The 23,565-nt window shown below is 40.2% G+C and overlaps 3 protein-coding genes across 5 annotated transcripts; 2 read left to right on the top strand and 1 right to left on the bottom strand.

Moving 5' to 3' along the window:
- Positions 1-5,390: 5,390 nt before the first annotated feature.
- chrng (cholinergic receptor, nicotinic, gamma) lies at positions 5,391-10,027 on the top strand (the record flags this gene model as incomplete). The annotated part of the gene is made up of 12 exons (XM_079243818.1): positions 5,391-5,403; positions 6,387-6,523; positions 6,648-6,692; positions 6,776-6,900; positions 7,056-7,211; positions 7,694-7,791; positions 7,915-8,115; positions 8,298-8,412; positions 8,500-8,614; positions 8,697-8,931; positions 9,121-9,254; positions 9,839-10,027. 12 exons carry the CDS (start codon positions 5,391-5,393, stop codon positions 10,025-10,027), a joined length of 1,563 nt encoding a protein of 520 aa, XP_079099944.1.
- A 1,409-nt stretch (positions 10,028-11,436) lies between these two features.
- LOC306758347 (phospholipid scramblase family member 5) lies at positions 11,437-18,985 on the top strand (the record flags this gene model as incomplete). The annotated part of the gene is made up of 7 exons (XM_079243656.1): positions 11,437-11,776; positions 11,877-11,954; positions 12,058-12,250; positions 13,609-13,720; positions 13,806-13,905; positions 17,898-17,956; positions 18,959-18,985. 7 exons carry the CDS (start codon positions 11,437-11,439, stop codon positions 18,983-18,985), a joined length of 909 nt encoding a protein of 302 aa, XP_079099782.1.
- On the bottom strand, positions 17,795-23,373 carry eif4e2 (eukaryotic translation initiation factor 4E family member 2). Of its 3 annotated transcripts, none has more exons than XM_079243658.1 (8): positions 23,260-23,373; positions 22,286-22,397; positions 22,057-22,191; positions 21,800-21,904; positions 21,516-21,668; positions 21,271-21,407; positions 20,362-20,436; positions 17,795-20,268 (listed from the first exon to the last, which is right to left on the bottom strand). In XM_079243658.1, exons 1-7 carry the CDS (start codon positions 23,277-23,279, stop codon positions 20,388-20,390), a joined length of 711 nt encoding a protein of 236 aa, XP_079099784.1. In that variant the 5' UTR covers positions 23,280-23,373; the 3' UTR covers positions 17,795-20,268; positions 20,362-20,387. The 3 variants fall into 3 exon arrangements, with proteins under 3 accessions (XP_079099784.1, XP_079099785.1, XP_079099783.1); XM_079243659.1 differs by having other exon boundaries at positions 21,267-21,407; XM_079243657.1 differs by lacking the exons at positions 17,795-20,268; positions 20,362-20,436 and having other exon boundaries at positions 20,469-21,407.
- Between the last annotated feature and the right edge of the window lie 192 nt (positions 23,374-23,565).

Raw genomic sequence — 23,565 nt, forward strand, 5'->3', positions numbered from 1 at the left:
ACGCACGCACAAGGTGAAGAAGCATATATTTGCACAGCTCTGATCATCTTTCCTCCTTTCCGAAACACTAATTCGTCTGCATGTTTTCACCTCTCCGTCCCAGCAGCAGTGTGTGGTCAGAGGTCTTCCACAGTGCAAAACATCACACAGCCGCGTTTCAGGATTGTAGGTGGCTCTCCTGCATCTCCAGGCAGCTGGCCCTGGCTAGTTAACCTGCAAGTAGATGGCGAGCTGATGTGTGGAGGTGTCCTGGTGGACAGCTCTTGGGTGGTCACTGCTGCACATTGTTTTGCTGGGTAGGTGTGCCTATCTCAGAGTTTTCTGAAGAAGATTTATTTTTTCTATTGCATTTGAGCTTGTCTTTATTTTGTTTTCCCCTTCGCACTACTACCTTTGACATATTTTCTCTGCAGCAGCCGCGGTGAGAGCCACTGGACAGCTGTAGTGGGCGAGTTTGACATCACCAAGACTGACCCTGATGAGCAGGTTCTTAAAGTGAACCGAATCATTCCCCACCCCAAGGTAAAAAAAAAACAAAAAAAGAACATATATACATATACGTGAAACTAAGTTATTATTTCAAGTATTTGCAATTTTATTTGCAATTTTATAAATCACGTTGTCTCATTCTCCTACAGTTTAACCCAAAAACATTCAACAACGATATAGCCCTGGTGGAGCTGACTTCCCCAGTGGTCCTGTCAGAACATGTCACTCCAGTGTGCCTCCCTTCTGGCATGGAGCCCCCCACTGGCAGCCCATGTCTAGTGGCAGGCTGGGGATCCCTCTATGAAGGTTAGTGGAGGATGCATTCGTTTTATCTCCCTTCACCTGTTCATTCCCTTTAACCACTATACCTAAGTGCTGTTTTCTTAATATGGAGATTTTTGTTAAGCTCAAAAGGATTTTGTGTTTTTCTCTGCAGACGGCCCATCTGCTGACGTGGTGATGGAGGCCAAGGTGCCGCTGCTGCCACAAAGCACCTGCAAGAGTGCTCTTGGCAAAGAACTAGTCACCAACACAATGCTTTGTGCCGGCTACCTTTCTGGAGGCATCGACTCCTGTCAGGTGGGTCAAATAAGTAGCTTGTTTTAAGTTGTACTTAGGAGTTGTGTTCAGTTACAGAACTCACGTCTGCTCAATGCGCTGTAAAAGCTTTTCAACATTTGCACGATGTTGTGTCATCTTTAGGGGGATTCTGGTGGCCCTCTGATTTACCAGGAACAAATTTCAGGTCGCTTCCAGCTCCATGGCGTCACCTCCTGGGGAGATGGCTGTGGGGAGAAAGGCAAGCCTGGAGTTTACACGCGAGTGTCTGCGTTTTCTGACTGGATTCAGACTGAAATTCAGAGTGAGATTCACATTATATTAATATAATAATCATGATAACCTTTTGTCATTGTGTCATTTGAAGATAATTACATTTATTTGCAACATACAATTAAGAATGTCCAAATATTAAAACATTAAATTTACCTTAACCCTGCCCCTTTCAGAGGCGTTTGGGAGTCGGGAGCCAACATGCTCTGAGCTGCTAAAGACGACTGAAATGACAGAGGAGGAACAGAAATCAGAGTTTAGCTCTCTGTGTCATTTTTACACCCTGACCTGTCCTGCGGGACAGTCAGCCAGCGCTTGTAGCCGATTGGCTGACGACAAATGTCTCACCCGCTTCAAGAAATGTCGTGAGTGTGCTTACTCTAAAACTCAGTTTAATGAAGATAAAGCAATCTAAATGACTACATTTCCTAGGCTGATTTTGGGTTGGTTTTCTGAATTTTTTGTCCACTCTCCATCACTCAGAGCTGCGATCATTCCTGCAGACCCTCTTGGACCTGCTCCAGAGGGCCGAGGACTACATCAGAGACAGAGTGGACTTGACTTTCTTCACCCAAACTCTACCTCAGCTTGTGGAGCATATCTACAGCACAGCTTTTACCCACACCAGAGAGAGGAGGGACCTCAGCCTGAGCCAAAGTCTCACGCAGATTAAAGGTAAAGGACTGACAGATTATGTTTCTGTATCACGGCATGTTTGGTCAAGAATGTGAACACTTAATGACACCATGTGGTGTTTTGCAACACAGCCTAATTTGAGGTAATCATAGTGTTGTTTTGTGGGTCTCTGTTGTAACAGGAGTTTAATTTCTTGCAGAACAGCTAGGTGGAGCTGTGATGCCAGCAGAGCACAGTCCCTCCTGCATCACACCAGCTTTATTCAGAGATGTCGGACCCTCTGTGGATGACTGGGAGAAATACCTGAAAGACATGGCAGATGATATGGATGACCAACACACTGATGCTGACATCTCAGACATCACAACAAGAAGACACGAGAGCAACCTTTTTTTACAGGTATAATCCACAAGTAAAGTGTTCTTACAACTATTTCATACTTAGATTTTCAATGTTTTCTTGAGCCAGAAGAATATCTGAAATCGTGTTTGGTTAGATTAGCTTTAAAAAATGTAAAAAAAATTAAAAAATATTTGCACATAATAGCTCAGTTTTGTATATTTATGATTCTTTAAAAACCGTAGATGTTATCAGTTCTCTTCCTTTATTGATTTTTATGAGTTTATTCCAGCTTAATCTCAACATCTGTGTGGATTTCTACATGTTGCAGACTCAGGACTCCTTGGTCCAACAGCTGGCAGGAGAATATCAGTCTGTTATTTCGGTTCTTTACTCTAAACTCGGATCCAGAACTGCTCCTCCATACCTGAACTTGGATCCAATCTACCTGGAGGAGGACTCTCCTAACAGCCTCCCTTTTCCTGCTTCTTCTACTGGAGAGCCAGCCCACGGTGATCAGCCCCCCTCCTCCCAAGAACCTCAGGAGCCTTGGTCACTGCTGAAAGTCTTGATTGGTGAAATTCAAAAATTACAAAGACAAGATGAGACGGCATCAGAAGCTGTGTCAGAAAGTGAAACGCTTTCCAGCAAAGCTGTTTCTTCTAACACAGAGTGGAGCATGGCATCAGAGGATTTTACATTTGCCGGAAATGAGGAAGGATTGGAAATAAAATCTTCAACATTACCATTCCCACAGCGCTCTGTCAATCAACAAGTCATCAAAAGCGCTCACACAGAGACCTCTGATCCAAGATACACTGCTCAGCCTTTAAGTCTTCACAGAAAATACAGGAGCCTTCTTCACAAAAGGCAAATTCCTGGAGCAACAGGGAAAAGTATGAGTCTCACCTTGACCTGATAAATGTTTATTAAATTCTTTTACAAAACAATCCATGTGGAATGAATTTTAGCTGCATATGTTCTCTAATCTGTGTTATTCTTGTCATACTTCTAGTTTGTCCTGGACTGAGAGAGTCTTCACAGCAAGTCAATCTGATCAGAGACTCCTACAGTTGGGTCTTGAACATCCCAAACAAGAATCTGCGTATGAACTTCCAAGAGGTAAATGCCTTAAAATGAAAGCCTCCAAGGTGAATATTTTATAAACTCGGATTAGTCCCACTAACCAAGCCCTCTTTTTTCTTTAGGTGTTAGTTGATCTGAACTCTAAGAACGATCGAGGACTTTACCAGGCCCGGATAAAAGCTATAGTTGGAGGAAGAGCCTTGACCTTCTACAGTCTTGTAGGCCTGGAGAACGATTCATTCTACCGTGCTGTGCCCAGGATCATCGCTTTGGCACTCGAGGCTCTCAAAACTTAACCCCAGAGGAGCATGAGCGAACTCACATGACAGACAGTGATGCAAAACGGCCTTTGTGGGGCTAAAAGGTCTATCCTGACAGAAATCAAACACACACTTGCTGTCTTCTGTGAAAAGCGTTTCCCCAGTTAAGAGCCTGACTGTGACTTTTAATGCAGACCTGAATGTATCAATCCAATTACTGGCCACAAGCCACGTCTTAGGTTTATTTGTTTTTTATTTGTGGCCTTGTTTAACTTATGAACCTGTATAACAATCTAAATTATTCATATTATCTCTTACAAAGGTTGAGCCTCTTGTGAAGCACACAAACTGTAAATATATATATTATCCATGTTATCTTTATTCTTTGAATATTTATTTGTATAGAGAAAGTCTGTATTTTTGTAAAAAAAAAAAAAAAAAAGAAAGAAAAATCTATATATAAATAAATTGCTATGAATGCTATTGCATGTTGGGTTAATTGAAGCATCTCAGAGGTGACGCAGTAATGCAGCCCTACTCTCAGCATGTGATCATATTCTTATGAAAGCAATTTTCTAAATGGCCTGTCTTAGTGACTCCATTCCAACCTCATTATGCTATGTAAGGGTATAGACTTTTACCATCAGCACTGCAGCTGCTGCATGGTGATGACAACAAATACCCCAATGTTTTCTCTTCTTACTTCCCAGACTGATGCTGAGAGCCACTCTGACGATGATGATGGTTTCTTATTGTCTGTGGAAAAGCAGAAGTATCACACTGACTTTCTTACTTTTTCACTTTCTTTTCCATTCACCAAGTCTCAGTCACCATGAGAGTATAATGATGATTGGCAGAGGAAAATCTGCCCCCCCCCCCCCCCAACCCCCCCCCCCCCCCCCCCCCCCCCCCCCCCCACACACACACACACACAGCTCACATCCAATAAGAAGGGATATGCAGGGATTTACAGCTGGGTAAACACAGAGACATGCCTGTGTTGCAACTCATCAATTCCTGCTTGAGGCCTGTGTGTTTATGTGAGTGAGTGGGAAGTGTGCCTTATTATGGCAAGTGTTTTTGTGGCCCACACAGAAGAACGTGCAAAGCAATAACAAACCATAAATGTGTTAGTAACCTGAGCAGAGTCCAGTCAGTCATGCAAATGGGCCACCTGTTGTCCTGACCACCATGTAAGTCACACATGGGCAGCATCCGTTTAGCTTGTCTTCCTCACAATCCTTTTTTAAAGAAGGCAAGTAACTATGATTTTTGATGGGAAAAAAACTGCGAACAAGCTTTTTACAGCGCACTGCTGTGCTAAAATTTGCCCATAAAGACTTCATATTACATTGTTAATGGGAATCACTCAAGAACAATAGCCAGGTGCACAGAGCAGAATTACAGCGTGTGCAACACTGGAAGGCATCTGTGTACAGAGGGCAGAGCCAAAACCATGTGCATGTCATGTCCCTGCTGTATGTGTTGTGACAGCTGGGCATGAGTGGAAATACATCTTTGGACTGAAGTCCCCCACTTTCAACCCCCTCCTCTAACACCTCGGTGCTCCGCCCTGAGATCTGACTTCTACAGACAAACATATTCATGTAGTCATACATCCACGTGATTTACGGCTAGCAGCATTGCCTTCAAGTATCTTATTAGTGATCAACATCAGCAGTGTAAAAACACACACTGATGGATCCTGGACCTGTACACACTCTGTTACTCTTTTTAAGAGTGTTATTGATGTCTACCACAGGTAGGGACTTGCTTGTGGGATGTTATTGGTTTTGTAGAGTGTGGCTTGAATAACTCAGTGCTGATTTTTTCATTAACTGAAGATCGCTAACTAACAAATGACTTATGCAAAAATAAGTATTCTCTCAGCTAAGTGTAAGTAAAAACATAGGTGTCATTTCCACATATAAACTTTATGCGGCTTTTACTTAGCAAGCTGGCATTTTTACATGTGACATCTGTAGCAGGTTTAGTCATGAAAACCAGGCTATATAACAACAACCTGTTTATTCCATTATTGGTTTATTAATTATATATCATTATTGAGCAGGAGAAAACAAAGGCATGGCTACAAAGATTGACTTGATTTGTGCTCGTGCTGGATGTGCATATTGTGTTTTGGTAAGGACTGCAAGTTTTTTCAACTATAACTAAAATGAACTTCAAGATTATTTTGTGTTGTCAGTGAATTTTGAATGATTACAGCCCTAAATTTGAACGAAACCATAGTTGAACAAAAGTTGGTTAGTTTGGTCAACTTACCCTCACGTTCCTTCCTATTAGTTTCACACTGTACTTGTTTACATTGGATTTTTATCAAGTTATGCTGTATATATATATATATATATATATATATACAACACTCTTATTAGCAAAAAGCTGCGACACCTTGGTCCAATGAGATTTTAGTGTATAACTGCACAGCTGAAGTTTTGACTTCTCTTGCCAGAAGCATTCAGTCTGCATATTTTGCAGTAAATTTTACATCACAAATCTTAATCCAAGCAAAACTTATAACATAGTAAGACCATCAGGATTACTTTCTCAAGCTTCCATCCAAAGTTATAAACATAGTAGAACTACAATACATCAGGTAAGCAAAGAAAACCTGATGTGAACAACTGAGCTACAGTTCCTTTTTTAAATTTTTTATTTATCTTTATGTTTGCTGAGACAGTGGGAGTCTTTGGTATTTTCTTGCCATCCTTTGTGTTTCATCCAAAGTGTCAACAGTCAACCTTGAAGGGGAACTTTTTAAAGATTTGATGGAGGGCTACAACAAGAATGTCCGGCCAATGGAGAAAAGCGGAGATGTCACCAAGGTCTTCATCAAGATGACGCTCACCAACCTTATCTCTCTGGTGAGTGAAGCTCATTATGGCGGTTCTTCTTTTGTTTTTGCTTTTTGGGTTTTTGGGGTTTTATTTGCAGTTAGCCTAACAGGCATTTGAACTAATATGATTATTCAAACTGGTCTCTGTTTAGAATGAGAAGGAGGAGGCCCTGATGACCAGCGTCTGGATTGAAATGGTAACCTTGCACATGCTTCATATGGATTGGACATTTCTCGTGATTCTATTTAAAAGACAAACCTACAGAATTTCTGTCCACAGCAATGGTGTGACTACAGGCTCAGGTGGGACAAGCCACCCAGATCAACTCTATTTGGGAACATAACATCTCAACTACGTGTCCCCTCCAAAAGCATCTGGCTGCCTGATGTCATACTAGAGAACAAGTGAGTGCATCCACCCTCATGTGAGAAGAAAAGTCAATGTAGTCAGCCAGGAGGCCCGAGGAAAAAAAGAATACATACAATTCCTTTGATTTCTGAATGGTGTGCATGACAAACTTTAACCCATCTCATTCTTACCTCTCTTTCTGGCTCTGCAGTGTGGATGGACAATTTGAGGTTGCTCTTTACTGCAATGCACTGGTGGCTCCCAATGGATGTGTGTACTGGCTGCCTCCTGCCATCTACCGCAGTGCATGTGCAATAACAGTGAACTACTTTCCCTTCGATTGGCAAAACTGCACCATGGTATTTCGGTGAGTTTCAAAATAGTTTTTAAAACCTGCCGTTCTTTACTGTTGAACAAATATCTTTGCATCTCAGAACACAGAATTTACTGTCCATCACATTTATCCTGAGAATTTAGGACGTTTGTTAACAAACAAAGAAATTTACACCAACTAGCAACCTTTCCACGTGAAACACCTTCTATTGCCAGAAAAATGGATAAACATGAAATTTACATCTTCCAGTTCTATGTAAGTGAATCATGATCAGATTAATAAATATAAGAATAAACTCAATATCTATAAATATTCACAAGTTTCTTTCTCGACCACGGAGTTTTAACAAAAGACAGCTTTATTTTTCCAAGCCAGGATTCTCAGCATAAACAGCATTTGTGACATTCAAACCAAGTTTATTCATCCACAAACCCCATTCACCATTCTGTCTTGTAAAGTAGAATTGATGATCGTGTTTGTTGTGGAGACAGACCGTGTTCTCTGCCTGTGTTCAGATCCCAAAGCTACAGCGCTAATGAGATCGAGCTGGTTCTCAAGGAGGAGGACAACCACACACTGGAGTGGGTGGATATTGACCCAGAGGCATTTACAGGTATAGAAACAATTGGAGAACTTAGTGTAAATAGCTATTAAAAGCATTTTTAAGGATCGTGAAGCACAGTAAGGTGTTCTTGTGTGCTTAAAACAAATGACAGACTGGCTGTGATGGTTTCAGAGAACGGAGAGTGGGTCATCAAACACAGGCCAGCAAAGAAGTTGATCAATACACAATATACCAAAGACGAGCTGGAGTACCAGGAAGTTGTTTTCTTCCTCATTATTCAGAGAAAGCCCCTTTTCTACATCATCAACATCATCGCTCCATGTGTGCTCTTCTCCTCTCTTGGTCTGCTGGTTTACTACTTACCTGCCAAAGGTTTTTCCACTCTCTTTATAAATGTAAACTTCTGATCAGCTTTACGTTGCCTTCACTTGTTACTATTACATGGCCGAGGTGGTTTGATCCCTCAAGACAGCGAAAGAAAGAAAACATGCATTATGCAGTATGTTTACATGTGCCCCAAAACGCATCACTGAGAACTGGATTGGTTTTTGTAGCTGGTGGACAGAAGTGCACAATGTCTATTGCAACGCTTCTGGGACAGACTGTGTTCCTCTTCCTCATCGCTAAGAAGGTTCCAGAGACTTCGAAAGCGGTGCCTCTTATTGGAAAGTAAGTTATATGAGTCAAAGATTCAGTCCAAGAAGAGGTGACTCGTAACAGAGCCAATAAAACTTCATTTGTGACATTCAACTGCAGGTATCTGATGTTTGTGATGTCAGTGACTACCATGGTTGTGATGAACTGTGTGATAGTGCTCAATGTGTCCCTGAGAACCCCAAACACCCACATAATGACTGACAAGGTCCGAAAGGTGAGACTATGTTCAGACTTTGTAATGTAGAAAATAAATCTTTTTATCCATGGATTCCCATCTAACCTTGTGTCAACCTCAGGTCCTCCTGAACATCCTACCTCGGCTACTGCGGATGCAGATGCAGCGCTGGATGCCAGATAGTGACAAACACTCAAAAGAGCTTTCCAAAGACAGAGTCCCCATTCGAAGGCGCAGCTCCATGACAGTCATTACCAAGGCTGAAGAATATTTGATGAAAACTGCTCGGTCGGAGCTCATATTTGCCACGCTCAAAGACAGAAATGGATTAGTGAAATCGGTGTTGGAGAAGCTTCGTAAGTAATAAAAAAAAGAGTACATGTATGAGTTTCTCCAGCAATAATAATAATAACAATAACATACAAGTCAACAACCTCTCAAACCATTGTCAAACATTCATACACATTCATACACAAGCACACACACAGCAATGTGTTTCCCCTCCCCTTACAACATAACATGAAACTGATTTTTCTTGCGCCCAGATGACGGGATAAAGGGAGGCACAGCTGAGCAGCTTGGTACCAGTCTGGCACACGCCTCTCCAGAACTGAAGCAGTGTGTGGCCTCGTGCAAACACATAGCAGAGACTGCAAGACAGCAGAGCAACTTCCAAAGCGTAAGCTCAAACACATACTTACTTAGTTTTCTTTTTATTAATTTAATTTTGCCTTCTATTTAAGAAAAGCAGGTGTGAAAATATCTGATAGGTATATAATTTACAGAATGAGGCTAATGAACACAGTTTCTGCAGACAGGGGTCCAGAGCTCCCTAAGCCTCTATCTACGGAAAATGTTAGCAATTATCATTGTAAGGTAAATAAAGCAAGCACAAAAAGTGACACTCATCATTGAAACACAAATAACTACACTGAGGTTCCAAATTCTTGCAAAAAGGCCCAAAATACCCATTAACACATCCAACACCACTACAGCACAGGGAAACAAAGTCACCTTAAAGAAGTAGAGAACTATCTGACATACAAGATGAACATGACAAGGATTGCAGATACAAAAAATGATCAAGACATAATATATACATATAGACTGACTAGTATTTATCTACTTATTACTCATTCATAGGATGTGTGTGTGTGTGTGTGTGTGTGTGTGTGTGTGTGTGTGTGTGTGTGTGTGTGTGTGTGGTGGGGGGGTATTTTGCATATGATATAATCTTTCATATATAATTTTTCTTATCTTCAGGAAAATGAAGAATGGTTCCTGGCTGCCCGGGTGATTGACAGGGTTTGCTTCATTATAATGGCGCTGGTGTTCTTCATTGGCACTACTGGGATCTTCTTGATGGGCCATTTCAACCAGCCGCCGTCCTCACCTTTCCTTGAGGATTCGAAGGAGTATCTCCCTCCATTAAACAATATCACACTTGGTTAACTGAGTCTGGAATATATGCAGATTTCCTCGACTGAGCCAGGAGGAAACTCTTTGATTTACCAAAACTGGGAATGTGACAGTTTTTGTCAGAGCTCTGTTAGTGATCAGCGAGGCACAGCGAGCAGAGAAGATACAGCTCTCTGTTTTTGGTCCTTAGGCTTTAACAGAGGTTAAAGTACCTGCTCAAGGTAATAATGGTTCTGCTTTAGAGTTGTGTGAAGCCATACTGGTATCGGCTCAGACTGTTGTTGAAGTGGTACGAATGAAGAAAAAAGCTGCAATTGATGTATGTCACACAAAAACTGGATGTTCCAAATGAACATTTCTATTAATAAAGGTACGGTGCACATGTGACATCATGACTATGTCACAATGATTTTTTTTTCTTTTTTTTTAAACATCCTCCTATCTTTGAGGCCATTAGAGAGCATGGACACCCCCAACCTCCCGCCCAAATACAAACGAACCGCAGTCCCCCACCTCTGGAAGCAGGATTTCAATTACATGGCTGAGTGGTGCCTTTCTAGCACAACAAAAGGCTGATCCGGCTGGTTGGGATGGAAACGGAGTTGGGGTGAGACAGAAAGGGCTGGCGTGAGACATCTACTAACACACATACTCACAAAGCCAAACACTGCGACGTGAATAATGACACACACATACACAGGTTAAAAGTAGGCTGGGGCTTAACCCCTCCTGAGCATCAGTGCTTGCTTGGTGTCTCACAGCTAGATGATCAGAGTTTCTTGATGCCTGGAGGTTCACCAGTAATGGTAAGAAGCCAGAGGTTTTTATAATTATTTTTTCTTTCTAATTTGTTTTATACCAAATATACGCAGGAAGATTGTTTCCAGCAACATTTAGATTTTTCTCAGCATCCCTTCGCTTGTTGGTCATAACTTAATACAAAACTTCAGTTTGGATTTGGGAAGCTGGGACCATCGGTGTGTGATGTGAATGATAAAGAGGCTCAGAATGGTTGCTTTAGTGACAATAATGTTAACATCACTGCCAGGAAACAGAGCTGAACCTCTGAAAGAAACACAGCGTCGCAGGGGAAATCTTGTTTCCTTGAAATGCTTGACTAGAACTTGAAGAATTTAATCAATATTTAAATGGTAAGCTCAATTAAAAACCCACTTATTTGTGGGACTTTACAAAAGAGTGTTAGACTTTATAGCTGTAGAGATTTTCATTAGATGATGTAGTAAGTTTCTCATACAGCAGTTTAAATAACTCAATCTGTGGATTTCTTCTAATATTTATATGTTTTCCGAGAACTTTCCTAATAAATTATCTCTCAAGCAATTTACAGCATCAACTGTAAAAAGTCTCTAAATCATTAGATTTCTCTCTTTTTTTTTTTTTTTTTTTTTTTTACCACATATGACTCATCTTAGCTGAATACCATGTCAGTGGTGACCAGTCAGCCTTTTTCCTTTGGTCCACTTGAGAGAGAGAAGCACATCCAGATGATTTTCAAAGCTTTCAAAGGCCACTGTGGACCTACCTGTGAATGCCAGACTCACTCACCCAGACCAACATCCCACCAAGCATCTCCAGAACTTCAATCTGAAGAACAACAGACCCGTCAGCAGGAGATGGAGAAAGGATGCATGCAGCCATCAGGAGTGGAAAGGAGGCTGGAGGTGGAGGAGCACAAGCTGGAAGATGCAGCAGGACTGAACATTATGTCTGTCCTTGAAACAGTCAGACAGATTCACATCACTGCCAGACCAGAACTACAAGGTGGGTAGATGGAGTAGATGTGATATTTCTCGCTAAAAGTAGTGATTTGCATCACCTTTTAATTTGCTCGTTTTAAGGGACCACTGCTTTGTCAATGCAGGTCCACAGTGTGTTTCCAAGAGGATTTACAGCATGACCACAGGAGGCAGCAAGTCACAGATGTTTGTGGCTGTGGAAGGTACTCGTCTCTTAACTAAAAACCAACTCATGGATGTTGAATGAAATAGGACTCAGCATATTCTCTTTGTGTGTGTGTGTGTGTGTGTGTGTGTGTGTGTTAGAGAGTTCATGTGTGTGCCTCCACTGTTGCGGTCCAGCTCGAGCCTGTTTCCTGCAAGGCTTTGACTGTCAGGGCCGCCAGGTCTTTTTCTTTGAACGGCCCCTCAGGGTGGATGCCTGCTGCCTTGGATGCTGTCTGATGGAGATGAGAGCCTACTCACCTGAAAAGAATCTCATTGGCACAGTATATCAAAGGTGGGCCAGTCTGATCCTTGTTTTGTTGCTCTTATCTTTATATAAACTTTTTCTGTCACTTATCTATTATGTCACGTTAATAACACTAATTAAATCATTAAATCTGTGGAATCAACTAATGTTAGTTAAGTTCATTGTCATGTAAGTTGCTTTGGATAAAAGCATCTGCTAAATGCTAAATGACTGTAGAATAGAATAGAATAAAAGTTGTGAAAGGTGTTAATACGCTAAAAAGATTCAAATAAAAATGCTCTCTTTTCTAAAAAGAGAACAACATTTTTTTCTTGTTTCACAAAGACTGAGACAAGGAATGGATGCTGTGTTGTATTGGCTAAAGAGGAGAGAGGGACCATGTGACTACTGATAGGAGGGACCAGGAGGCTCTTTGAAAAGCAATTCAGCATTTTTATAGGAAATTATTAAGGGAATTACCTTTTTAAATAGATTCAATGAAAATGTTGAACCAAATTTAAGAATTATGTTACTTATTTGTCCTTTTTGTCATAGCATTTAAAAATAATTGGAAATATTTAGCTATCAATATTTTTATTTCACTATTAATGACTTCTCATTTAAAATGCTGCAGTACATTTTGAAAGACCCTCCCGGTCCTCCATATACTGATCGCTGCATGTTTTTGAAAGCTGGCATATTTCTTTTTTTAAACCAGGCTGTGTTATGACATGTAGAGCTTTCAAAAGTAATACTGAACTCCCAGAATGAATATGTCATCATAAGGTCCTTTTTCCGCATCTCTCCAAGCCTCTGCCTACCATGAGCCAGTCCAGACTCCCTGCCTTTCTGTAAATAGCAACAAAGGCCTTTCATTTTCCAACAGCCAGGCTGTAGTCTAAACCTGGGAGAGCTAATACACAAAACAGCTGTCTGCATGGAAATACACTAACAGAGATGCTTTGGGCTTGCAAGGAAAGAATGCGGCATCTTTCCTAATGGGAAAGTTGGCTAATGGGAGGAGTGACAACTCCTGTAGTCAAACCAAAATATTTCCTTCTTTGTTTGGCCTAAATCTGACTCCAGGGTTAGCTGGAGTGCCTTTGTGCTTTCGAATTTAGACTTTTCCAGAAGAGATACTCATTGAAGTTCTGTCCAATTAGGAGCATCCTGGCAGAGGTTTCAGTGCCCAGAAATTGACTCGGTATAAATATTCTCTCAGTTGTGCTAGAATAATACATGCCCCAGTTTGAGTTCTTCTGACAGTCAGTAAACAAAGGTTCTGCTGCTGCAGAGTCATGACAGCTGAAAATGTGGTCAACCAAGCATCGAGGCTTTGCTTCACTGTGTGAAGTACTTGCCAGTATGTCTGCGCGGCTGCTTATTGCTATGTGTTTGCTTGTCAGGTGGAGCATGTTCACCCCTCTCCTGGAAGTGTGTGATCCAGAAGGAGCATCTGCAATCAGAATCCAGGGTTCTTGCTGCCCATGTCGCTGCTTCTCCAACCAGCAGTTCCAAGTAGCCTTGATATAATCACAACGAATCAGCATCATAGTTTTGCCTTTGCAGATACATTTTCACATTATTTAAAATTATATTCCAGATTGTCTCCAATATTGGGGAGAAAATAGGCAAAATTTGGAAAAAATGGCCTGGCTTCAGTGATGACTGCAACATGGACCATGAATTTTTTGGAATGGAGGGTGAGTTATCATTTTTTAAAATCTATTTACTGATTTTGGCAATTGTATTTTTTAAATTTATTTAGTGTGTGCATGTTTACATGGTGTGCACGAGCAGACAGAGTTCAAAATGGTTAATTTGTCTTTTGAATTTTCTCAGTGAGTTCATATAACAGGGATGTGACCTTACATTTTGCAGAATGAAAACACCCAATGAGGTGCACAACTCTTGTAGAGTGGTTACTTTTCTTGTTACATTTACACGATGAAAAGCAACACTTCTTACTATCCACACTGCTCATGAGGTATAACAACACTATTCAGTACCAAACACAGGAGTACATTTACAGCTGTGACCCTTAGAAACATCCAGTACAAACTGGCTCTAAACAATGCCTAAAAAAAGACTCACATCACATCTTTGGCATTTACTTAAACAATTAAAACTATCTTTTCCTGTTAATTAAAAAAATAAACTCCACCTCTTTCCCAATCTTATGCTCTTCTCAGACCATTTGGCTGGTGCCAGTCAAACTAACCGGCCCTGTAAGACGGCCCCGCAGTGGCACGTTCAAGCAAGGTTGTGCACATCCAAACTGCTTTCTATTTTGTTTTCCATTTCTGTTAAACCTCTAAGCAAAGCAACCAATTGTTCATACCAACAAATTTATAAGCTTTAGAGTAATAATTAGCAATTTACACAGTTTTCTTCCTGTTTATGGCTCTTCCAAGAGTTTCTTTTTAAACTTCCTGCCCTTCTTATTGGCTTTTCTTGGTGTCAGTCATACGTCCCATGCAAAAGCTGTAATTTATGGACAGTTTGGCAAGAATATCTTAATGTAACCCACATCTTTACATTTTGAATGGCTGGTGAACACAACCAAGGATTCAGATTTTAACAATCAAATTAAATGAATGTAAATGTCTTTTATCAATATTTGACAGCAGCCCCGGTTGGTAGGTAAAACACATGGGTTATTACATGACAGCTCAGGTCGAGAGCTACAACAGTTTGTCTCACTGGACAAATTTGTAAAAGAACTGATGGGATATTATGAATCAACAAGAAAAAACTTCATGTACTAAAAATAAAAAGAGAGAAGAAAACATGTGCATATCTGTCCATGCTTGACCAGTAATGATAAATTATAATAGTAGTAAACAATGGTGGGTAGTGAAGAGACCACAGTCTTTTGCTTGTATCATCATCTGATATCATCTGATATTATAAAGTATGAAGCTTAACAAGTATAACACTACTTGGGGACATTTTATCCTGAACACAAAGAATAAGCCTGCTGGTCACTTTAGAAATAAACCACCCAACTATCATATAGCAGAGTTTTTTCACTAAAGCAGCATCAATCTCACTGAAAACTCGGTTCACTCGAAGTAGTTTGCAGACATTTCTCCAGCAACCAAACTAATGACATTTTCTTAGTTTATTTCTTTGGTTCATGTGATGAAATGTGGGGCTTGACATTACTGTTGTCGATGAAATAGGGCTCCTGCATAGAAAGAGAACCACTGCACTAGAGGGACATGGAGTAGGCATAGACAGGCACATCTCATTAACATTTAAAGGTTCAGAACTGTCAGTTTTCAGTATAATTCACAAGAGCGACTTTTGGAATGGATAAAGTGAAGGACCAAGGCTACATTTTTGGATAATACACTTTGAAAACAATGTTGTTAGACCTCTGACACTCACTTGATATTGTTAAAAAAAAAAAGATATATATATATATACACATATATATACACACACACATATATATATATATATATATATATATATATATATATATATATATATATATATATATATATATATATATATATATATATATATATACACACACTATTCACAAAAAGTTAGGGATATTCAGCTTTTGGGTGAAATTTCACAACAAGCCTAAAATGCATTGAAACCTGTACAGGTGAACTTAATGTGATCTTCTCTAAGCTTTTAAATGCACATGTCCAACTGTTAAATGTTTCAATAAATTTTGCACAAGTTGCTGTTCTCTAACAAGGAGCTTAATGGCAAAAATCACGGCAGGTGTGTGATCCTTGAATTGACCAATAAATGTTCTGGTTCAATTAGAGCTGGTGTTTAAACAGTTGTCCTCATCATGCTGTTCACATTTTGACATCATGAGACCAAGACGACACCTAACAATGGAACAACAGTCCCTTGCCATTGCGATGCTTCAAACAGGACGTTCTCAGACAGAAGTGGCCACTGAGCTTGGAGTGTCACAGAGTGTCATCAGCAGGTTGCAACAGAGGTATCGAGAGACTGGAAGAGTCACAGAAAGGCCTAGAAGTGGACGTCCTTTGGCCACATCCCGTGCTGATGACCGCTACATTGTAACCACTGCCCTGAGAAACTGGATGATGAATGCCACTCAACTCCAGGCACGTTTAAGAGAGGTGAGAGGCACCCAAGTGTCACGTCAGACCATTCTAAACCGTTTCCATCAGCGTGGTCTGTGTGCTAGACGACCTGCACGGGTACCTGACCACACCACCAGGCACAGGCATCATCGTCTTGCATGGGCCAGGGAGCATTTACGCTGGACGAGGAACCAGTGGGCCTCAGTGCTGTTCTCTGATGAAAGTCGATTCACACTGAGCAGAAATGATGGCCGGCAACGATGTTGGAGACGTCAGGGAGAGCGCTATGCATCCGCCACTGTTGTCACCAGGCGAGCTTTTGGTGGTGGCGGTGTTACAGTGTGGGCAGGGGTGTCCACTTGGTACAGAACTGCCCTACACTTTGTGAATGGTACAGTGACAAGCCCATACTACCTGAATAACATCATTAATCCAGTGATTGTGCCCCTACATGAACAGTACAGGCCTAATTTCATCTTCATGGACGACAATGCTCCTGCTCATCGAGGCCGCATCATCAGGGAACGGCTGTTGGAGACTGGTGTACCTCAAATGGAACGGCCTGCACTCTCTCCAGACCTGAATCCCATTGAAAACCTGTGGGATCAGCTGAGCCGTCGTGTAGAGGCTCGAAACCCTGCACCCCAGAACCTCAATGACCTGAGGGCTGCCCTTCAAGAAGAGTGGGATGCCATGCCTCAGCAGGCAATAAGTTGCCTTGTGAACAGCATGAGACGTCGTTGTCAAGCTGTAATTGATGCTCAAGGGCACATGACGAGATATTGAGACGTTCAAATTTTTTGTTGTGGTGTAACTACCATTGTTGTTACCTTTTGTGTTGAATGAATTTTTTGAGATGAGGAAATCAGTAGTGCATCCCTCTACTTAAATGTCTTACTTTTATGATATTATATCACTGTAGCATAAACATATTACATTTTCCATAAATTTAACCTGAAAGCCAAATATCCCTAACTTTTTGTGTGTATATATATATATATATATATATATATATATATATATATATATATATATATATATATATATATGTGTGTATATGTCCAACATTGTTTAGATTTCATTTAGTGTTTGTATTACTGCTTAAATTGTGAATAAATATTAAGTTACAGTGTTACTTATTTTTAATTATTACAAAGAAGAACCTTACAATACAATACCACGTTGCTGAGAAATTACTTCCTTAAGTTGTCTGGACTAACCACAGTCTTCTAAACATCATACCAAGGTTTCAAGTTGGTTTATTACTTAATAAATCTTACTCAACTGAATCTTGACAGCCTTACTTGTACCAGACTAGTACAGCTTGGCTTAAATGGGTCATTTCAAAGGATGAGTCTATAAATAAACAAAAAACACTTGCCCCAGTCATGACATTTATTCCATCATGAGACATGTTTTCCAACAAGACTTATTGTAGAACTGACAATAAGGCACATTAAAGCTGTTCATGTACAGAAACATTGACACACTTCATATTGGATTTGTCCTTACATTGTCACATGTGTTTGGTGAATGGTGAGCTTTGACTTACATTCAGGATATTTTGTTTAAAATTTGTGACTGATGTTTGTGGATTTGTTTTTGTCCTCTAGTGCCACTGAGTTTGGAGTCACCGAACAAGCTCCTGCTTCTGGCAGCAACTTTCCTGTTGGTAAGATTATCAACCCCTTCACCAGATGTTACCAGGTCTAATAATTACATTACTACATTGTCGGCTAAACAGCAGTATGTGGCTTTTTTCCCTTTTATCGATAAAAACTAAGCCAAAATGCAAAGCAGCGTGTTGAAAAGCTAATCATACCCCATGATTCAACAGCTTGTAGAGCCATTTTTGGCAGCAGTTAAATTATATTCTTTATGGCTGTATCAGTCATATTTGTTTTTAATTTCATTTTGGCCTCATTTGCCCAAAGTATTAAAAGGTTTGTACTTTATTCAGATGCAACTTGGCTAACTTAAGCTGTGCTGTGGTCCTTGGAGAAATGTCTTTTTGATGAAAGCTCTTTCAAACAAGTGATTTATGACTCTCTGTAAACTTTAATATTTGACATGCTGAGTAGTCTGAGATGTAGCTCTTGGGTTTCAGTCGTTTCTTTGAGCATTGCAAAATCTGATCACTTGGGGGAAATTCTTAAACAATTGGTTGGGAAACTTTATAGCTGCATTGAATATTTTCCACTTGAAAATAATCTTTTCCCCCTTTTACAACGGCAGGCTCCAAAATGTAACCCGTTTCTCTAGGATCGTTGTTTTCTTCCTCAGCATTGTGTCAAACACACATTACATCTGAAATTTTGCTTGGCTTTTTTGTAAATAACACAATGCAATGTCTGTTTTTTATCTGGAATGTATTTACCAAACCTGAAGACCTGGACAGGATAGACTGTGAGGAAAGAATTCATTTTTATTCCAATGCCTGATAATAAAAAGCCTTAAGGTTATAAAGGGCCTTTGTACAGCTGCAGGGTTGGGTGTTTTTCATTTTAACTGCTAGTAACAGCTGTATAATACAATTTGGTACCTTTAGTGTGAGCTTGCAGACATTGAAAGACTACCTTGCAACATTTATCTGTAAATCCTTCAAAAATGAAGGATAAAAATGAAATCCTCAAGAAAAGTCCAGGCACCTCACTTTTTCCTCATTTCTCTGCAGAATTACATGTTTTTTGAGATGAGCTAATAAGTGCAAAGACCCTGCCATTGGTCACAAACCCCTCAGATCAGCTTCCACATTGGACATGAGACTGCACTACAAGCAAAGGCCTCCAATGAAAAGATGAACCATGGGAAAACCAAAGGGGGAAAGAAAGAGTGGAGCATCGACACAACTACGACATTCCAGTATCCATCCATGAAATGAAGTAACACTGAGCCAACTTTAGCAGCATATGCATATTCAACATTTATTGCTATAATCCATCAGGTGTACATCCAACAGCATTTCTTCACTTTTGACACCGACACCTGCTTCCATCATCACGTGACCAGACGTGGGCAGCATTACAGTTCTTCCACAAACTGCCCTCACCCACAGAAAAAAAAGCTGCCTGGGATAACACCTGTCACAGACCTGCTTTCTGGGCCCAGTTTCATTTCCTGTATGACAGATAAAGATCTGTTTCAGGATGCCCACACACATTAGCTGAGGGCCTTAAAACAAAGCCCTTCCCATGGAACAATGGAGCATAGACAGCACTAACAGAGGACGCATGTTGGAATTGAGGCCAGGCATGCTGATATAGGCAGCTTGACCATTCTGCTCATAATGAAGCTTGACAAACTTTCTGCCTAACACAGGATGGTCCACATCCTTTGGGGTTCAATTTCCAAGTCAAAGTAAGAATCATTTATGGTTCAACGCAAGCGATCCTGAATTGGACTGTATTTACAATTATGTCATATACAATAATATATGTTTTAGTTCAAAATGGCCGGAGGAATTGTAATTAAAATGCAGCACTGTAATAAAGTATTGTCAACCTGCAACCCTGTTTGAGTCTCAATAAAACTGATTAAGACAGACTTATTTCAACATTTGGTGTGATGTCCTGTTAAGCAATAAAAAACTTGTTTTATAATCAGACTAACTTGGTTGTAATTTTTATCAAGTACACTTTTTCAACAGAAGATGACCACATCAGACGACACAAGTAATGCAGCCTCCCTCTGGTGGCAAGTTAACAGATGTTGCGTCTTGTATAAAATTATTTTCTTAAAAAAAGAAATAGAAGAAAAAGTCAGTTTTTATCTGCTTGATTTCAAACATTTCACTCTACAGGATGGTTTGCTCTTCTGCCGACAGGTTTTCTTATTCTTTTCCAATTTGATACAAAAAGGGAATGGTCTTCTGGCCTCTGTTCCTGACTTTAGCTCCGTCGCCACGTTCCGCAGTGCCAATCCACGAAAAGAAATCCTTTCATGGACTTGTCCACCCCTCACAACACGTCACATATACATGCACACCTACATAGCACAGAGAGACACCACATGATTAGACCATTTACCTCTGAGAAAATCGGTTTTGCTCACAGTGACTAATGAAACAGTAGTTCTTACTCTTGGCAGAGTGTCTGAGTGAGGAGTTAACGTCCGCCACTAGCATTCACCAGACCATGGAAGTCTTCCCAGGCTCTGCAACCAGAGGAACACATAGTGCATCATCATTCAAAGTAAAATACTATTTCTGATATTTGTGCATTTTCAGTGTAATAACTACTGTGAAACCACACACAATATGAACAGCTGGCAAAAAAACTAGAAACACTTGCACAGTGTTCCTGACATCGTCTGATCTATTGTCATTGTGTCAAAGTTTTCCTCTCTGCTTAATATCTTAAAAGTATGTTGAAAACAACAAAAAATTCAGTCCACAAAGATGTTATCCAGAATCATTTAAATAACAGCATAAATACACACATTTCCATTTATCTAAATATACTCAAATAACTATGAAAAGTGTGTGCCAATTCTCATTAGCTGTGATTCATTCATTCAATTTTTAGACTTGTCAACAGAGTACATGGGTATTGTTAGAGGCTATATGTATGAATGTAAGCAAGTACATATGTATATGGAGGTATGTGTATATGTGTAGGCACATGAAGAATATAAGTAATGTTGGCCTGTTTGAAATAAAAAAAAAAATTAAAAGAAAAATTACATGACTACCAAAGTCAAAAATGATTAAAATATTGATTAAAGCATCTCATTAAAAAAAAAAAAAAAAAAAAAGAAAATTGTACAACTATATCAACTAACTACAATCTTGTTCATTTTCTAATTTATTGTGAGAAACAATCACTACTTCATAAAAGAGCCGTTTTTGGAGCAACTTTAGAAAACAATACAATTTCAATCCTGCATTGCATCTAGTAAGCTTAAAATTATGAGCATGCAAATTTATGGAAGTGTTTATAGGATAGAGAAAAGTTGAAGAGTAAATAATAAACAAGGAGACATACATACTTAATGCTGTCTGTGTGTGTCTTGTACTCCATGATGGTGTTGGGAGGCAGGTTTAAGACTCTGCGCAGGGTGTCTCTGATGCGAGCTGTGGTTGCTTGGTCACTTGCTGTTTTGTTCCAGATGGAAATTATGTCCTCCTGATGGGGGGGCATAAAAAAAGAAGAAAAGAAAGGAAAAAGGCATGTGTGAGTCCTATGATATCAGACAGTCACATGCAACAGGTGTGACTCCGTTAGTGAGCTTACCTGGAAGCGTACTGACACCACAGCACCACAGATCTCCTCTCCTACCATGAACTGCTCCCCTAGCATGGCCAGGATGAGATTCTCCCAGCACCGAGATGCCAGACCTTTCCTTAAACGAATGATCCATTTCCCACCCATTTTATTGGCATCATCCTATACACATGCACATCAGAAGTTTTTTTTTTTTACTGATGAGGCCAAACAGAGTAATTGTTAAAACAACACTGTCTTGTCATATTTTACCATGAAAAGTTACAAGTAAAGATTACAGTAAATCTACACACCTCCCACATGGGTTTGATGCCTTCTTTGAACAGATGGAAGTCACTATGGCCCGTCAGATCACCAGGGCGGATCATGTGACTATAGAAACGCCAGAACTGCTCCACCTTGACAAAACCAAGAAATAAAATTAATAATTACAATTTCAATGAGTACCTGCAGCACAATGAGGCAGCACAGCTTGCATAATGTGACTGCATCTAGCTGAGGTGACAAACAGCTTCCTATAGATCATGAGATCATAAAAAAAGCAACAGACCGAGGCAAAACTTCCAATCTGTTTGATGTTCTGCTCGTAACTCTGAGTGCTGGCTGGTCTTCCTGGGGTGCGCCTGGAGTACCAAAATGTGTAGTTGTACTGAAGAGGGTGTTCTCCTGCCCCTGGAACCACCATCTGCCAGGAACAAGGAAATGGCTCAGTTCTAGCTGAAAACACACGGTCAACAGTGTTTCAGAATAAACTTTACTTAATGCCTGAAAAGCCTTACTTTTTTCTTGGTTGTGTTCTGCTCTTTGTCGTCGTCTTCAGCTTTTTCCTTTTCACTGTCTTTCGGTGAGCTTTGGTCCTGGTCGTGATCTCCACTATCATCATCTTTCAGCCTGGTTTTGATGGAAAGAAAGGAACGGGACTTACTTGTATTAGATTAAACAAAGTTCATGGTTAAGTCACAACCCTGTAATACACTTTCATACACATTTCTGAGTGCTCCAGTGGATCTTAAACTTCATGAAGCAAGTGCAAATGGCAGAGCTAAGACTGGTTATACTGAATTTCACTTCACTGTATTAAACACATAATTATTCAGATCAACAGAAATTCTCTAGAGAGAAAAAAAAACAAATATATACAAACAACAGTTAACTATTATTTCCTAAATGTGAGCATTCACACCGGGCTGTACTACGAAAGAGCCTCATGCGAAGCTAGCCGAGCCTGATTAACTAGAAATTCCCGGTCCCTTTCCCATGTGGTATCCAAATATAAAGACGAAAAATAAAACAGTTGTGCACACCTTCTGTTTAGCTACTCTGGTTGTTAATAGAAACAGCCATTTTCTAAAAACTTCTAGTTTTATCAACTTGTTCAATGACCGTGGGAGACTAGTTTGAGCCGAACATGCATGCCCCTTTTCCCGCCTCTCTAACACTACCACACCGAGGATTAGCGGCCTACCCCCATCTTTAGCTAGGCTAAGCTAAAGCTAACAACAGACACTATTCCTCAGTATAAACAGCCATCTACTCACTAATATTATTTTATTCCGCTATAAACGGACAGACATACCTTAAACTCGCCCTTACGTGGATTCATAAACGAGAAGAGCATGCAACACCATGCTATAAAGCTGACACACCTCTCATTTAACACGCAGCGCAGCTCAAGTTTATGCTTCCCTGTGCATTTGTAGATGCGCCGATAAAGCCATTCTCTGGGACATATTACACCAAAAGTTGTACTCACGCATCGAATTTGTTGTTCATTATCTTCTAGTTAGCAGTCTTTCGGAGCCCGATCACAGCCTCCTGAATTCCGCAGGAACGGCAACGCGCAGTAGTGACATGTGGACGCGCATGCTGTGTGATGAGCTGGAGAGGTCAGGGGTGACTCCAACTCCATAATGTACTCACCGGAAAGATACACAGTAGGACAATATCTACAAAAACCTACAATCACATTGAATAAAATCTTAATACCAACTTGTGTTTTACGATTTTATTGATTAGATTTTATTATTTCCAAACAAAATAAATAAACAGAATAGTACCA

This window comes from Telmatherina bonti (genome assembly GCF_933228915.1).
Source record: "Telmatherina bonti genome assembly, chromosome: 7".
NCBI lineage: Eukaryota > Metazoa > Chordata > Actinopteri > Atheriniformes > Telmatherinidae > Telmatherina > Telmatherina bonti.